Source organism: Apteryx mantelli, chromosome 2, assembly GCF_036417845.1.
Source record: "Apteryx mantelli isolate bAptMan1 chromosome 2, bAptMan1.hap1, whole genome shotgun sequence".
Taxonomy (NCBI): Eukaryota; Metazoa; Chordata; class Aves; order Apterygiformes; family Apterygidae; genus Apteryx; species Apteryx mantelli.
In genome coordinates this window covers 784,107-801,162 of record NC_089979.1, presented here as the reverse complement: position 1 = coordinate 801,162, position 17,056 = coordinate 784,107, and the positions used below count along the sequence as shown (strand labels likewise).

The following is a 17,056-nucleotide window of genomic DNA, read 5'->3' as shown; positions in this document are numbered from 1 at the left end:
CCTCGGGCGCGCGCAAGCCGGCACAGGTCCTCACCTCAACCGGTTGTTCTAGTCCCCGGGCCAGCAAGCGTTGCATGTGAACCCGTATTATTTTTTCTCTTGCAACTCGGACCAGCGATTAGAGCATGTCTGCGCAGAGGCACGGTTCCTGGCTCAAACGCAAGACTGGCGCTAAAACTATTGGAAGGGATGTCTAGCTTCCATCTTCCCCCTTAGTCGTGGCTTTACGCAGCTCCCCAACTGGCCAAGGGGTCACCCACCACCAGGAAACGTCCCAGCCGGCAGCACCCAAGGGTTGGACACGCTCCCCTCGTTTTACTTTGGGAGTTCCCTGGCAGCTGGAGGCACCAGCGGGCGCGTGCACGGACCCTTTCCACCTGCGGACCACGGGTGGTCTCGCGAGCTCTGCTCGCTCGTGCCGTCCCTAGCCAAAAAGGGCCCCCAGCGGCCGGGAATTATTTCCCTCCTAGCTCACGCCGAGCCGCCAGGCCCCGAAATGCTCTTGCACAAACAGAATTAACTCTCGTGAGCTGGACGCCTCCATCCCGAAGGCATTTCCCCTTCCTTAATCCCCTCGATACGCAACTAGTCTCTCTTAGCTTAGCTCCTCTTCACCACCGGCGTTGGAGCAAGGTGAGCGGCCCCAGCTCACCGAGGCAGCGATCCGCTACCGACCGCGAAACACGAGTTTTGCAACCGCGGGCGCCAAGGTCAACGCGTCACCGGCCTCATGCGGGGACCAGGCGCCGCGTCACACCTGGGCACCATGCCCAGAGCCTCCCCAGGGGCCGGCGACGGGAGACGGCCGGCGTCAGCATCGCGATGGGCTGCGGAGCATCCAGAGCGCGAAGTGGCACCAAGAGCTCCGCCACGGAGGGGAGCTCGCCCCGCCGGCCCCCAATCGCTGCACCGGGACCTCGTCCCCGCTGTCCGGTCCTGAAGACTCTGAGCTTTCAGCGGTGCCCGCGGGACCGCGCTGGCCGTATCCGGCATCGTGGGAGCGGGAGAGCTCGACATGATTCCCAGAGCCCCGCGGACCGGGAGGAGGCGAGCCGACCGCCTCCAGCCCCCGCGGCCGACGCTCATGCGGATCACGGGTTAAACGCACCCACGCTGGCTAAAGTTATTACTCCGATGGGAGGAGGAAGTGGGCTCCGGGGGAGGAGGAAGCGGAGCAGCACGGGGAGCTCCCGAGACGGGAGCCGGGGCGCCGAGGCTCACGCGTCGGGACGAGCATCGGGTTTTCAGCCCGATAGGATCGGAGAGGCTGAGTCACCCGCTCCTCACCCGGTGACCTCGCACCAGAGCCGGATTACTGCCGTCACGCGCCTTCCAGCTCCGCTCCCCGGCTAGCGGCGTCCAAGCAATAAGCGCCGCTGGCAGGAGGGATCGTCGCCTTCGGGGCTAAGCCCTGCTCTTCCGGAACAGAAAACACCGTGCAAGGGTCCTCCGCTTGCTTAAATCCAGGCGGATGATGAGACAACGTTATGTCTTCCCCCCCTTCAAAAAAAGGCACTGGTCGGGAGATGCTCACTCGGGGAGCTCGTTATTCCAGCCAGCAAGGCTTTGGGATGCACCTGGGAAGATCGCTCCCTTTGCTTTCCGTCTGCTGGAATCACCGCTTCCCGGCACTCTCCAGGCTCAGAGAGCAGCATCTTGCCGACGATCCCGGCGCCAGCACCGCAGGGATCACGTCTCTGAGCTCTCCTCGCCGCCTCCGCGTCCAGCCCAACCCGGGCTCAGCCGCCGCTCCCGATGCTGGCGCATCCCCGCCGTGCCGCTCAGATCCACGCGGCCGCCCCAGCGGAGACCCACCGGGGCTCCACCGGCTCCAGCTCCGTGAGGAGCAGCCGAGAGGGACCGAGCCCCTGAGGGCTGCGGGGGCAACGCTTGACCGTTCCCAATCCGCTCGCTCCTCTTGCGCCCTCCAGCACGGTCGATCCCGCAAGTCCCGGCAGCGTGTTTGAGAATCCGTGTGTTCAAGGCTACAAGAGGGTCCAAGCACTTTCCGAAAGCGAACAAACTGACCGTGCTTCAGCAGAGCAGCGGTTACGACAGGGCACACGTGATGATCCAGGACAGCAGGTTTCTCGGGACCAAATGGAGAAGATAATAGAGTACATCAAGGCTTAATGAAGCGATTACCGTATTACTGGAAACGACGAAGGAGGAAAGAGCTACTGACGCTGGAAAAGTGCTCAGGAAAAAAGCCACCTGAACCTCAAGACTGAGTTTTAACCTTCTGCAGATCCATCTGGGCTGGGTTCCCTGTAGGATCCTTCCCATCGCTTCCTACCGCGTTTGAACAGAGGCTCTTTTCTCTGCCAGGCGCCTTTGATAAAGGATCTCAGACGGAAACAACACCAGGCTTCCTGCCGGGCTCCGTCTATCAAGATGTAATCTGATATCCACGGTCAGCCCCAGGCAAACCGAACCGCCTGAGCCGCCTGCACTAACAACCTCCACGGCTGAAGCGGTGCAAGACTCCGGCTACGTTTGAACAGCTCTTACACCCTTTGCCAGCCGGTTGCTGCCTTCTCCCTCGCAATCTAGACAACGCCAGCTCTCCAACCAGATACCGAGCCACCGCCGCTGCCCGAAGCGGCTGCGTAAGGAGGACGCTGCGTGTTCACAGAGATTACCTGACCTTGGCTCGAGCCTTCGGAAAGCAGGCACGCATGGAAGCGCTTCGAGATTTACGTCTTCTTGCTTTGGGCTAAATATAATAGAAGAGGAGCTCTTAAGGTTGAAGCAGCACTTCACTTCTAACAGGGTGACGCCGCTGCTCCAGCGCCGCTCGCGGTATCCGCTGGAGCCTTTGAACCAGCTCTGCCCCAGACGCGGGAAGAAAACCACCGGTTCTGCGGATCCTCTGCCAGACATTCACAAGGCCACAATTTTGCAACCATTTCCCGACAGCGAAGCAGCTCCATCCCCTCAAGCCGCCCGCAAGGTCCCACCGTGCCCTGGCAGAGGCGGATTAGCTCCTACTAGAGACGGGGGGGGAACCAAATCAGCGGTTTGTCAGCCCTGCAAGCGGTGGTACTTGCGGGTCAAACGCCGGGTGGGACACGCAGGGACAGAGCCGAGCTAGTGCTCTCCCTGCCCGCACACGTGGGTCTCAGCCCAGGGAGCCCCGGCACCGACCCGGCACACGAATACCAGCAGCGGCCGTCAACAAGCCCAAAACCGGAGGAGGACTTTAGAGGAAACCAAGCGTGTGACATCCTTCCAGCCCACCAGAAAAAGTGTCATATCCTGAAACCAGTTCGCGAGAACGACAGAAGCGGCTCGAATAAGAGCTGCCCTAGAACAGTCATTGCGTTAGATCCTCTTAGCACTTTCCTACCAGGGCGAATATTTGCGCTCCTGGAAGGTGCCAGGCTTAAGTGGGTCTCGAGTAGCCCTTTCCTCCCCCATCCCTCCCTGCCTTCACCTCCATCCGAGTCAGGACGGCTTGGGAACGAGGAGACCCTTCGCATTCGCCGGCTGTTGGCCAGAGCAGAAAGCCGAGGGTGCCACCGCTCTTCGGGCTATGAAACAGGAGCAGTGGAGATCAGCTCGCGGATGGAAAAGGCCTTTTGCTGAGCTCCCGTGACCTAGAGCTGGCAGCCGTACATCCCTGCCCAGAGACAACCAGGTCCCCACACCCGGACATTTAGGAAAGCTCTGTCCTAACCAGCCCTCCGGTCCCAGACCGAGGTCTCTTCCAATGGAAGAAGTCTTCCACAACACGTCCAAGATCACTACGGTCTCAGAAGAGCCGGAAAAAACTTACCGTAGCAGAACACGGACTTCATGTGGTCCTGTTTGGCCATTCCCAGCATCGGCAGCATCGTCCCAAGGATGGAGTTCAGAAAAGGCACCATTCCAAACACTGCAGGAAGAAAAGGGGAGAGTTTTGCTTGCAGCCCGCAGCACAGTGCCGCTACGCAACCAGCAGAACCCAAGCAGGAAGGAGACCAAGCAAGACGACACCTAAAGAAACTCAGCTCACTGCAGCCAGCGGTCTGCTGGCAGAATTGAATTGCGGGAGGCCCGGTTTTGCCATAAAATAAATACAGACAGCCCCAAACGAGCGCCGGCAGCCCCAACACGTGGTAGCGGCAGAAGCTCACAGCCCTTCGAGCCCCTGAAGTTTACGACTGTTCCCAAACAAAGCCGGCGAGGTGCCCAAGTCCCACTCGCTGCTGGCGTCTGACTAGTCAGGAGACCTTTCTGCTGCCAGAGAACTGGTTCTCCGTTGGTGAAGAGAGCCCCATCCTCGAAATATCGCTTTTAACTTAGTCTTTAGGGGGATGGCTGGAGACAAGCCCAGCTGGGGAGACCGAGCAGAGAACCACCGCATGGTAGCGAGGCAAGGAAGCAGCTAAGGAAGCAGGACAGGTAGCTCCAGCTCCCTCTGCCTCTAAGCCACAAATATTTTTAAAGCGATTCCGTCGAAGTGTGAAAGCAAGCTACGCCGGATTTCTAAATTCAGTGCACTTTTGCACGGGCTCAGCTCTGCCGCGCTCCCGAGGCGCGTGCGAGGGAGCTCCAACGGCAGCAGCCGGCGCTCGGTCAGGACACGGAGCCCTGCGTCTCCCCCCTCTGCCAGGAATAACTTCCCCAGCCGCAGACGGGAGACGTACCAGCAGCTCAAGGGCAGAATCCAGGCCTCCGCGGCGGTGTTCCCTCTTTTCTAGGGCACCGCTGGGAGCTGGGAGCTGCGCTCAGACACCGGGGAGCACGTGGCGCGGGGCCAGGCAGCTCCGATGCCGCCCGCTTCCTGACGAGCGCGGCAGGAAACGGAGGGGGGGTTTTGTTCGTTTTTTGTTGTTTTTTTTTTTTTCCAAAAAGCAGGCTAGCTGCTCGCCATGCCCAGCGCTGCGGAGGCACCTCACCTCGGAGCTGCTCCGGGCAGGGCGCGAGTTGCAACGCCCTGCCCAAAGCGCACGCGCTATTCCTGGCGACGAAGACCGGCGACCGCCCGTGGAGAAGGCGGGACGCCGACTCACCGTTCGACACGGAGAGGTTGGCGAAAGTCTGCATGACGAAGTAGTGCGGCAGGATGCCCGGCTGGAACTTGGTGAGCGCCTCCTCCATCACCTTGTTGATGAAGCGCTGCCCCACGGCGACGAGGACGTCGCTGGCGGCCTGCTGCCACTCGCGGACGACTTCCTGTCTCAGGCAGGACAAAAACCACCTCAGACACCGTCTCCCCTGGCAAAAGGCTCTTGCAACCCGTTCCCAGCCCTCCCTCCCGGATGGGGAGAAAGGGCCCGGCGGAGCGGAACAACACGACAGCGGCAGCCCCGGCTTTCAGGTCGTACCTTCGACTTGGTCATCTCGTTAGACGCCAGAAAGATGACCACCTTCGCCGTGCTCTTGTCCAGGAGGGCAATGTTGTTCTTCACCACCGTCTCCATCGCCTTCAGGATTATCACCCGGTGAGGAAAGGCCAGCTGCAAGGGAGGAGAAAGCGGACGGTCGGCCGAGCACGCACGCCGCGGCTCCCCCGGGGCGAGCAAGACACCGCGCGGCCCGGAGCCGCCGCGGCTGCAAGGCACCGGCACGCTCCTCGCTCCCGGCGAGCGTTTCTGGTCCGCGGCAGTGTGTTACCGCCGTTTCTCCAACGGCTACCCAACAACCGCAGCACCTTGGGACAAGCCCATCGCCGTCTTAGCCCACGTGTCCCCAGTTTCTTCCCGCGGGTGCCGATGCAGCCGGCAATCCAGAGCCCGCCGGAGGCGTGCTGCATCCCGCCGGCACCCCTGGGAGCGCGCGGCGCGGGCCCGTACCTTGTCGTGCTGCCGGAGGTACTCGTCGCAGGCGTGGAGGATCTCCTCTGGCTCCGATTCCCCCAAGTGGCACAGCGCGTTGTAGATCTGCTCCTGCACCAGCGGGTCCTTATCCGTCGTGGCATCCATCAGCGTTGTGGAAAGCCCTGAGCAAAACAAGCGCGTGGGACGGTTTTTACCATCCTCCGAGCATCTCTTGGACTAACGAGAGCAGCAAACGAGCAGGAAGAGCCCACACGAGGCATTCGGGTACCCGTGGGAGGGGGACGCATAGGCGGCAACCGCTGTGCACCGAAATCGGTCCTAGCCCTGGAGCGCCACGAGCAACGCATCGCTCCCAAGCGGAGGCTCTGCTCCAAGAGGTTAATTGCTCTTACGGAGCAGCGAAGTCCTCGCCGGGGCCTTTGCAATAACAAGGTTAATTAGTTTTGGAGCAGCCTTCCTGCAAACGCTCCACGAAAAGCTGCTACAGACCAGGGGGGCCAACGCTTGCATCAGGCGTCGCCTTTGGAGCATCTCCGGAACGAGAGCATCCCGCCGGGACCAGAGCCCCCACGAAAGGCCACGCGCAGCCGACTCCATGTCTGATGCTTCCAGATCCACGTAAGCAATGTGCCAGGCAGGGAGGCCGGCAAATGGTCCCGGTGTCCGGCTGCGCTCCAGGGCACGTCACGCTTCGGACAGGAGATGTATTATCCCCCTGGCTCGCCCCCACACCAACCCACCCCTTGCCGGCCGTTTAATTAAACCAGACCGTTCTTCGCTGCCTTAGCGCTGGATTAATTTCAAAGCTGGTTGGGATTATTTTAGGAAAGGCAGGCGGGCTTGCATCAGTTTAAGCATTTAAAGACTATTCAAGCCTGCACAATCTGTGGTAGGAACAAGGCTGGGGATTAGTTTCCAGGGCGAGGAATTGCTGCGCATGGAGAGCTGATCCCTCCTTTCTATCCCCGAGAGGGGCATTTCGCGCGCGTGCCCAGCCCTGTCCGCGAGACCTCCCAGGCGGACCACATCCCCAGGGACCCGGCAGGCTCCTGCGCCGCATCCCTCGCTCCGAACCAGCTCCAGCAGCCGTTCGAGGGGCGCCCGCACTTACGCCTTATCCGCGACTCCGCCATGCTCCGCGTTTTCAGCTTCCCCACCAGCAGAAGATAGTTGGCAGCTTCCTGCGTCTCCAAAGCGGGAATCCCTGGGGAACCTATTTTTACGTGCTCTCTTCGCTCCGGCAGAGAGGACCGTTTGCGATGGGAGCCGGCGCCGGAAAGGCAGCGAAGCGGAGGCGGCGCTCCGAGCCAGCCGCGGGGATGGCCAAATACCAAATTCTTGCAAGGGGATAGTCGCTCGCCCGACCTCCGTTTCCGAGACGCGGGCGAGCACCGCGCTCTTCAATCCCATCGGTTTCCCAGGAATTGTCTCTATGGAGGCCAGGCCCAGAGGGAACACATCCGGAGTTCAACCCTCCTCAGCTTCTTCTTTCTCGACCTGCAAGCAGGAGGACGTTGCACAGAAGGAAAGAAAACTTTCACTCAGAAACCTAGAACATCCGATACCGCGTTCTCGCACGTTATCGTGAGGAATCACCGTCCGCATCCACAGCCCCCAGAGGCGGACTGCCGCTCGGCAGGGGACCCGGAGGAGGCCCGTCAGCCAGCGCCCGGCCGCTGCAGGCAGGAAGGGCTGCCGAGGGGCCGAGCTCCCACTGTTTGCTCCAAAAAGCGCGACAACAGGAGCAGCGGAGGAGGAGGAGGGAGCAGCCACGGGCGGCCCGAGCCCCACGGTGCCTCCCTGCCCGGCCCCCGGCAGCCAGCGAGTCCCGCATGCCCGGGAAGGCGGGCGGCACCCGTGGCTGCAGGGGGGCACGCAGGGGACAGGGGCCCTCCCCGCCCCGGACACCTGGGCCCCTCGGCACCTCCGCGCCCACCACCACCACCTCCCCGGACGCCTGGGCCCCTCGGCACCTCCGCGCCCACCACCACCACCACCTCCCCGGACGCCTGGGCCCCTCGGCACCTCCGCGCCCACCACCACCACCACCTCCCCGGACGCCTGGGCCCCTCGGCACCTCCGCGCCCACCACCACCACCACCTCCCCGGACGCCTGGGCCCCTCGGCACCTCCGCGCCCACCACCACCACCTCCCCGGACGCTTGGGCCCCTTGGCACCTCCATGCCCACCACCACCACCTCCCCGGACGCCTGGGCCCCTCGGCACCTCCGCGCCCACCACCACCACCACCACCTCCCCGGACGCCTGGGCCCCTCAGCCGCTCCCTCCCCCCGCCTCCTCGGACGCCTGGGCCCCTCAGCCGCTCCCCCCCGCCTCCCCGGACGCCTGGGCCCCTCAGCCACCATCATGGACACCCTCAGCTCACCTGCCCCCATCAGCCCTCGGACGCCTGGGCCCCCCCCGCCTGCCCCGCCCCGGACGCCGGGGGCCCCCGGCCAGCGCCCGCCCCACCGCAGACCCCCAGGCGCCCGTTGCCTCGTCAGCGCCCTCCCCTCACCCCCATCCGGGACGCCTGGGTCTCTCCGCCCCCCCCGGTGGCCCAGGGCCCGGTCCGGCCCCCGCGGCCGCACTCACCGGGCGGACGCGGACACCGGCGCCGCCGCCTGCCAGGGCCGCTCGGCCCCGGGCGCCGCTTCCGGGTGCGCCCGCCCCGCCCCGCCCCGCGCCCCGCCCTCGACCCCGCCCCGCTCCACGCCCCGCCCCTCACGTGATGGCGCCGCTGCGGCCGCCGCGGGCGCTCGGCGCATGCGCGCGGCGGCGCGGAGGGGGGGGAGGGGGGAGGGGCGCTGGCGGCTCGGGCGCCCCCTGGCGGGGCGGGGACGGGCTGCAGCGGCCTGACGGGACCGGCGGGACCCACAGAGACCCACGGGGACCCACAAGGCCCCACATGGCCCCACACCAAACCTCATACCCCCACATGGCCCCACACAGCCCCTCACAGCCCCCACACAGCCCCACACAGCCCCACAGCGTGAAACACATGGGCCTGCACGCTGCCCCACGGCCCCACACAGCCCCACACAGCCCTCCATGGCGCCACATGGACCCACATGGCCCCACACCAAACCTCATCCCCCCACACGGCCCCACATGGACCCACATGGCTCCCCACAGCCCCTCACAGCCCCCCATAGCCCCAAACAGCCCCACATGGCCTCACATGGCCCCAGACAGCCCCACATGGCCCCTCACAGCCCCCCACAGCCCCACAGCATGAAATACACAGGCCTGCATGCTGCCCCACGGCCCCCCATGGCTCCACACAGCCCCCCAGCATGAAACACACGGGCCTGCATGCTGCCCCACAGCCCCCCCATAGCCCTCCATGGCGCCACATGGACCCACAAGGCCTCACATGGCCCCACACCAAACCTCATACCCCCACACAGCCCCACACAGCCCCACATGGCCCCACACAGCCCCACAGTGTGAAACACACGGGCCTGCACGCTGCCCCACAGCCCCACACAGCCCTCCATGGCGCCACATGGACCCACAAGGCCCCCCACGGCCCCACACCAAACCTCATACCCCCACACTGCCCCACATGGCCCCACACAGCCCCACGGCCCCCCACGACCCCCCAGGTCAGGCACAGGGGCTCCCCGTGGGGTGCCCCCCCGTTCCAGAAGGCCCCGGCCCGGCTGTGGCTGGGGAGACTCGGTGCCCCGGCAGCCCCACGGCACCGGCCGCCCCCGCGCAGCCCGGCGGCGCCTCCGCAGAGCGGGTGCAAGCCACCAGCGCGGCTGCCTGGCGGGACCTGCTGCAGCACCGGCGCCGCAGCTCCTCCGCCGCGTTCTGGGCACTGGCACCCGCTGCCACCGTGGCAGTGGCATGCACAGGTGGGGACCCCGCGGGTGCCACAGGACCCGCTGCGGGCGGTGCGTGCGCGCAGGCAGCGTGTTCCAGGCGGGCGCTGCATCTTGGTTCGTCTTGCGTTTTGGGCAGGTGCTGCATTTTGGACGGGCGTTGCATTTTGGGTGGGCATTGCATTTTGGTTCATGTTGCATTTTAGGGCAGACTTTGCATTTGGTTCATGTTGCGTTTTGGCCGGACATTGCACTCTGGTCAGACTTGCACTTTGGTCAGATGCTGCACCTTGGTCAGATGTTGCACTTCAGGCAGGCATTGCGTTTCAGGGTAGGTGTTGCGTTTTTGAGCAGGTGTCGCATTTGGGGCAAGCATTGCATTTTTGGCAGGCATTGCATTTCAGGTAGGTGCTGCACATCAGGCAGGTGTTGCATTTGGGGTAGGCGTTGCATTTTTGGGGTAGGTGCTGCATGTCGGTAGGCATTGCATTTTGGGTAGGTGCTGCACGTCGGGCAGGTGTTGCATTTGGAGTAGGCGTTGCATTTTTGGGCAGGTGTTGCATTTTGCTTTGTGTTGTGCTTCGGGTAGGTGCTGCATTTTGGGTGGGCATTGCATTTCGTGCAGGTGCTGCACTTCGGACAGGCGGTGCACTTCGGGCAGGTGTTGCATTTTTGGCAGGTGTTGCATTTTGGGTAGGTGCTGCATGTTGGTGGGCATCGCGTTTTGGGTAGGTGCTGCACATTGGGCAGGCACTGCAGCTTGGGTGGGCGCTGCACTTTGGGCACCGACCCCCGAGGACCTGCGGGGACGCGGTGCAGTGCGGGGCAGCCCTGCCTTGCTCCCCAAGCAGGGACCTGAAGCGCCAGAACATCCTGCTGCACGAGCGCGGCTGCACCAAGCTCGCGGGTGGGTGCTGCCCCCGCCAGGGGCTAGGGCCGCGGGGGGCCGGCGGCAAGCAGCACCCTCCTGCTTTGCAGACTTGGGGTTCACCAGCCGCTGCTCCCCGAGGAGCAGCCTCGTGAGCACCTTCTGCGGGTCCGCGGCCTACACAGCCCCCGAAATCCCGCTGAGCAAGAAGCACGACGGGAGCTGGTCGATCAGGGAGCCCAGCGCCCCGAGGATAGGGACCCCGCGGGGGGAGCCGGGGACCACGCGGGGCCGCAGCTCACGCGCCGGGAGCCGCCGCAGCCCCGCGAGATGGTCCGCGCAGTGAAGCGGGGCCCCCCCCTCCCAGCAGGCCGTCTCCGCAGGCGAGCCCCGCTGGGCATCCGGGAGGAGCGGGGGGACGGGAGGGGAGCAGGTGCAGGGAAACGGGAGCAGGGAAATGGGACAGGGACACCTGGAGCCGGTGATGGCAGCAGAGCAGGAGACGGCAGCAGAGCAGGCGCAGGGACACGGGAGCAGAGCAGGGGGACGGGGACACCTGGAGCAGGGTACAGCAGCAGAGCGGGGGGACAGGAGCAGAGCAGGGGGATGGGGACCCTTGGAGCAGGGAGATGGGGGCACCTGGGGCAGGGGATGGCAGCAGAGCAGAGGGATGGGAACCTTTGGAGCAAGGGGATGGGAGCAGAGTGGGCACAGGGACATGGAAGCAGAGCAGGGGGACAGGGACACCCGGAGCAGGGGGATGGCAGTGGAGCAGGGAGTTGGGGCACCCAGAGCAAGGGGACAGGAGCAGAGCGGGCAAGGGGTCACCCAGAGCAGTGGGACAGAAGCGGAGCAGGGGGATGGGGACACCCAGAGGAGGGGGACAGCAGTGGAGCAGGGGCACAGGGACACCTGGAGCAAGGGGACAGGGGCATGGGAGCACCCAGAGCAAGGGGACACATGGAACAGGGGGATGGGGTACTGAGAGGACACAGGGACACACGAGCAGAGCAGGGGGATGGGGACACCCAGAGCAGGGACACGGGAGCAGCATGAGCATGGGGACACCCAGAACAAGGGGACAAGAGCAGAGCAGAGACACAGGGACACCCGGAGCAGGGACATGGGAGCGGCACAGGGGACGGGGTGCAGCGGGGCCGCAGGCGGGTGGTCCCCAGCCCTGCTCCCCGTGCCGAGGCGCCACCGACCCCAAACACCCCAGGCGGGACAGCAGGAGGCGGCTCAGCACCCCTCTCCCACCCGGAGTGCCGGGACCTCATCCGGGGGCTGCTGCAGCCGCGGCCAAGGCCCCGTGGGGCCTGCAGAGGTGGCTGCACACAGCCGGGCGCTGCCTGCTGCCTCGGCCCTCTTCGGCGAGGTGACGAGCAGGGGGCGGCTGCCGGCGCTTGTCCCCGCTCCCCACACGGGCAGCAGGACGGAGGGGAGGGGAGGTGGGAGCCGGCCGGGAGGCAGAGCCCAGCGCCTCCACACCAGGCCACCATGGACACTCCAGCTCAGCCGGACCTCCCGCCCGGAGAAGCAAGACCCCGTGCGGAGCCCCCCCAGCACCGCGGCCCCCGAGAGGCCCCTCCGCGCTCCTCCCCGCTGTCCTGCGCAAGGGGCCGCAGCTGCTTTGGGCTGGAGATGTTTATTCTCCCAGGCAGGGCATCGGGAGGGTGCCCGCGTGCTGCCACCCCGCTCCCTGGCGCTGGGCTCCGTCCCGGGGCCACGGGCATGTTCACCCCTCTGCCAGGCGGCTCCTGCGCCTGTCGAGGTGGCCGCAAGCAGTTCTGCTCGGGGGACAGGATGGGCCGAGCGCGCCAGCTGGTCATGGCGCCAGCTCCTCGGGGCAGGCCTGCGCCTCCCGCTGCTCCGCCTGCTCGCGCCGCCGCCGCTCGTCCTCCTCGCGATCCAGGCGCTGCAGCTGCTGCTCCACCTCCTCGGGGACGCTCACCTCCAGCAGGTTCTCCATCCCCGGGCCCGGCTCGTCTCCGATCAGCACCTTGGTGGGGACGGCGGGGAGAACATCAGCGAGGTGCTGCAGGCCCGCAGACACCCACCTTCACCCCCCACGGCTCTTTCTGCGAAGGCCGCACGCTGCCAAAGCCGAGCACCACGGCGCAGCCGCGCTCGCCCGTCCGCGACGGCCTTCCCCGGGCATCCCCGCTTCCCCGGTGCCTCCCTCGCCCTAACCGGGACGCGGCAGCCGCAACACCCACCTGAATGAGCTTCTCGCAGGCAGACAGCACGTCGGGATCCCTCTCCCAGCGGTGCAGCTCTCGCAGGATCAGGTAAGCGCCCTTCTCCCTCACCACGTGCCGGCCGGCCTTTGTGGCTGTGAGCTGCGCGGGAAACGAGCCAACGGCGTGAGCAGGGGCCAGGCGAGGAGCGTGGAGCCCGCACGGAGCGCGGGACGCAGCGGGCAGGGCTCGCCCAGCCTCTCCGCCAGGCCGCCACCGCCGGAGACCCGCGGGCGAGAGCGGGCCTCGTGCGCAGCACGGCCCGACTGCGGCAGGGTGTGCCAGGCTCACCGGCGTGGCTGCCCTAAACGGATGCTTTGCGGGAATGCCTGCTTCCTGAGAAATTCAGTCCGACAACGGCTCGCATTTTAAGAAAACAAAGTGAATGAGTGGTGTAAGCAACACGGGGTTAAATGGACCTTCCGCGTCCTGTACCACCCACGGAGTAACAGAATTGTGGGGTGGTGAAACGATCTGCCGAAAAAAATGTGGCGTCACCGTAACTCCAGTTGGAGTCGGGGTTATGGGATGCAGTCTGGGCTCTGAATCCTAGAGAAGCCCCTCGAGGGAGTCCCACAGCACAAGCCTTCGGCACGGGTTCATTCCCTGCTAACATGATCCCAAACAGTTGTCATCAGTTCACTCAGGGAACTGAAGTCAAAATTAAACACCCACATTTGGGGCCCCTTTGGATCACGTTACAAAAACCATTAAGGGGATCCTCACGGGAAGCCTTAAGCCGAGAAGGCGCTGTCTTAATCATTTCCGAAGCCTGGGTTATATCCAAGACATAGATTTGTTCTGTGTATTGCAGGTCAACCTGACTCCAGTAATCACGGACCAACCACCAAAGAGAATGACAGCGGTGCTCGCACAGCGCATGTGTATATCAAGCTTTGTAAATCCTACCACGAGTAATGTATTTATTCAGATGCATCTCATCAAAATGTACCCAGCCACTGGGTCCGTGCTCATCTTCCTATCCATGCCCAAGGGGGAATTCCTACGATTCCTGTGCCTGTTAAATGTGACATTCTGGGCGACGCTTTCGATGACGGACCCCACAACTGGAATGGGGCTTGGGCCGATGTTAAGCGGAATGTAACTGAATTTATCAGTTATAAAAACTGAAGAGAATATACCCATTTGCTCCTCATGCGGAGCTACAGGAACCCCATCACCTATCGCTTTAGGTGAGGCACCATCCAACAGGTGTAGCGTCACCATCTCAGAATCATCCAGTGCTCGGCAAAAAACTCAGAGTGGGCCCGTACTGGGCATGTGGAACACGGGCCATGGCAGTGGGATATGTTATAAAGCCTGCTTAATCCCTGCCGTAAGACATACCTGTGAAGGTCCTGCTAAATTCTTGAGCTCTCACGGATTTGAGAGAGATGTTACAGAAACCGATTCTTTTCTATCCTCTTCCCTACGTATGGCACAGCACAAAGCATTAAAGAAATTAAAAAGCTAGCACCAATTTTAGAAAAAACAGCCAGTCGTACTAGTGATGCTGTAACAGCCCTTACTGCTGAAGTATCAGCAATACGGCAAATGGTATTGCAGAATCAGATGGCACTTGATTGCATCTTAGCTGCAAGAGGCATTTTTTTGTAAAAAATATTGTACCTTCATAGCCAGAAATGCCAATGAAGTGTTCTGGGATATTCAGAAAATACAGGACGCTGTAAACACATTACATCAAAATGGCAATTGGTCCTCGTGGACCAAACACGCTGAGCCTGCGCGGCATGAACCTTCTGTCCCAGTGCACGCCACGTACGAACCCCAAGGAAACGGTCTGTGCAGAAACGAACTGCGAACGTTTCAGATCGCTGAGGTTTCTGACAGCGTCACGGAGTGACACGCGTGGGGCTCTCGACCCCGGCCCCGCTGCGACTCGCGCAACAGGGACCTACCAGCATGATGGCTTCCAACAGCATCTTCCGGATGTCGGGCTCCTCCTCCCGCTGCTTGTCCTGCGGCAGGTACTGCAGGTCCGCGGGCAGCCCTGGCGGGAGGCAGCCTCAGCGGGGGGCACCGCGCCAGCGCCCCGAGCCCGTGCCCTGCTCCGGCGCTCACTCACTTTCCATCTCCTCCTCAGGGAACTCCTCGGGGCCGGCGAGCGGCAGGAGGAGGAAGGGCAGGACGTCCACCTCGTCGCTCAGCAGCCACTCGTGGTGCTCTAGAAACAGCCCGGGCTCAGGACTGCTGCAGCAAGGCAGCGGTGCAGGTGCCGCCGTTCGCGAGGCTGGCGGCACGGGATGGCGCAGGACGGCACCAGCAGCACCCGTCCCGCAGGACGGGATGATGCCCGGCCCCGGGTCAGGGCCGGCACGATGTCGGGGGAAGCGCAGGGCACCCACCGTGCTCGAAGCAGCAGTTGCGCAGGGCCCCCACGATGCCGCGGCGGTGGACGGCGGAGTCCTTGTACTGCGTGAAGGGCAGCAGCCGCTGCACGGAGCATCTGCGGGGACGGGGAGCGTCACGGCAAGGGAAAGACCAGCCGCTCCAGGCGGTGCGTTACCCCGTCCCGGCCCCTAACCGCGGCCAGACCCTGCCCCAAACCAGCCCCCAGCCCCGGCCCCACACGGGGAGGGTCCCTGCCCCCAAACCAGCCCTGTCCCCGCACGGGGAGGGTCCCTGCCCCCAAACCGGCCCCCGGCCCCGCACCGGCAGGGCCCCTGCCCCCAAACCGGCCCCCGGCCCCGCACCGGCAGGGCCCCTGCCCCCAAACCGGCCCCCGGCCCCGCACCGGCAGGGCCCCTGCCCCCAAACTGCCCCCCGGCCCCGCACCGGCAGGGCCCCTGCCCCCAAACCGGCCTCCGGCCCCGGCTCCTGCCCCCGCCCGGCCCCGGCCCCGCACCGGGAGCGGTCGAGCAGCCCGCGGCGGCCCTCGGGCACCTGGCTGAGGTTGCAGAGCAGCGGCCCGAGCTCCGGCGGCGGCGGCGCGGGCCCGCGCAGAGCCTCCAGCAGCGGCGCCAGCCCCGGGCCGCGCTGGCGCAGGGCGCGCAGCACCCGCCGCGCCGCCGCCGGCTCGCGGCACACGTTGGCCAGCAGCCCGCAGCCCGCGCCGCCCGGCAGCAGCGGCAGCAGCGCGGGCAGCGCCGCCAGCAGCGCCCCGCGGGCCGCCGGCTCCGCCGACACGTTCACCAGGCAGCGCCGCGCCGCCGCCGCCGCCGCGCCCGCGCCGGGCTCCGCCGCCAGCGCCGCCAGCGCCGCCAGCGCCTCGGGCCGCGCCGCCAGCAGCCGCCGCCCCGCCGCCGTCCCCGACAGCGCCGCCGCCGCCTCCGCCGCGCCCGCCCGCGCCGCCGCGCCCGCCGCCGGGGCCAGCAGCGCCGCCAGCGCCGCCGCCGCCGCCTCCACCTCCGCCTCCTCCGACATGGCCGCCGACAACGACGCCTCCGACATGGCGGCCGGCACCGGCCGCCCCCCCGCAGCGCCGCAGCCAATGGGAGCGCAGAGGGCGGTGCCGCGCCGCCAGGCGAGCCAATCCGCCCTAGCGCCATAGCGGAGGGCGGGAAGGGGAAGGGCCAATGGGAGGGGAGGCTCGCGCGCCACGCGGGGCCCTAGCGCCGACGCTCCATGTACGCTATGGGGCGAGCGGCGGGGCCCAGCCCGGTGCACGTTATGGGGTGAGCAGTGGGGCCCAGCCCAGTGTGCGCTGTGGGGCGAGCGGTGGGGCCGTGCCCAGTGTGCGCTATGGGGTGAGCGGTGGGGCCATGCCCGGTGCACGCTGTGGGCCTCGGTTTGAGGCACCTGCTTTGACGCCCCCTGGGTCAGACGCAGACAAATAAAATCCTTGGCAAACCGAGTTGCTTCCTCGTCACGCCGGAGGGGTCCCAGGCGCCCACGGAAGACGGAGCCAAAAACCTCGCTGAAGTCGAGGCCCTGTTGGGGGGCCAAGGTGGAGGCGGCGCTGGGCACCTCCCTTTTCACCAGGGTGCAGGGTCAGAGGGGACAAGTGTCCAGCTTCCCCCCCCCTTGCGCGCTTGGAAAGGCCCTTCCCCATCCCCAGACCTTGGGAACGCCACCCGGGCTGCGGGATCAAGGCGGATGGGCAAGAAGCACGGGGAAGCAGAGGGATGAGGAGCCGGAGGGGCTCCCAGCCAACACGCCACTCTGGCCGAGCCCGCACCTGGCCCCCACGGCCTGCCCCATCCGAAATCCTGCCTGCGCCCAGCAGACCCCTGTCCCGTTCCGCTCCACGTCTAGGAGCGCCCCAGGTTCATCCCGAGCCCGAAGGCCACAGGAGCTGGCGGCTCCTCTCCAGGGAGCAGTGGGGAGAGCCGAGGACCCGCCAGCCCCACGGACCGCCTGCCCTCCCGCCCTGCGCAGGGGAAGGGGCACAG

General features: G+C 65.3%; 2 protein-coding genes across 7 annotated transcripts in view; both read right to left on the bottom strand.

Moving 5' to 3' along the window:
• MROH1 (maestro heat like repeat family member 1) overlaps positions 1-8,419 on the bottom strand; it is a 47,117-nt gene extending 38,698 nt beyond the window's left edge. For all 6 annotated transcript variants that reach the window (XM_067290054.1, XM_067290055.1, XM_067290056.1 and 3 more), the window contains exons 1-6: positions 8,362-8,419; positions 6,877-7,262; positions 5,781-5,926; positions 5,313-5,444; positions 4,998-5,160; positions 3,779-3,877 (exon numbers count right to left, since the gene is read on the bottom strand). In XM_067290054.1, the coding sequence (XP_067146155.1) occupies positions 3,779-3,877; positions 4,998-5,160; positions 5,313-5,444; positions 5,781-5,926; positions 6,877-6,898 (562 nt within the window). In that variant the 5' untranslated portion in view covers positions 6,899-7,262; positions 8,362-8,419. The remainder of the gene's footprint in view (positions 1-3,778; positions 3,878-4,997; positions 5,161-5,312; positions 5,445-5,780; positions 5,927-6,876; positions 7,263-8,361) is intronic.
• Positions 8,420-12,096: 3,677 nt separating this feature from the next.
• On the bottom strand, positions 12,097-16,115 carry HGH1 (HGH1 homolog). The gene is made up of 6 exons (XM_067292569.1): positions 15,571-16,115; positions 15,071-15,171; positions 14,791-14,889; positions 14,624-14,715; positions 12,684-12,806; positions 12,097-12,466 (listed from the first exon to the last, which is right to left on the bottom strand). Exons 1-6 carry the CDS (start codon positions 16,113-16,115, stop codon positions 12,293-12,295), a joined length of 1,134 nt encoding a protein of 377 aa, XP_067148670.1. The 3' UTR covers positions 12,097-12,292.
• Between the last annotated feature and the right edge of the window lie 941 nt (positions 16,116-17,056).

Bases quoted from the DNA above. Each gene is read 5' to 3' on its own strand.
- HGH1 (XM_067292569.1), bottom strand. From the start codon at position 16,115: ATGTCGGAGGCGTCGTTGTCGGCGGCCATGTCGGAGGAGGCGGAGGTG. The intron at 15,172-15,570 runs GTGCGGGGCCGG...CCGTCCCCGCAG, and splicing joins GGGCTGCTCGACCGCTCCCG to ATGCTCCGTGCAGCGGCTGC. The intron at 12,467-12,683 runs GTGGGTGTTGCG...GTCCCCACCAAG, and splicing joins CCTGCGAGAAGCTCATTCAG to GTGCTGATCGGAGACGAGCC.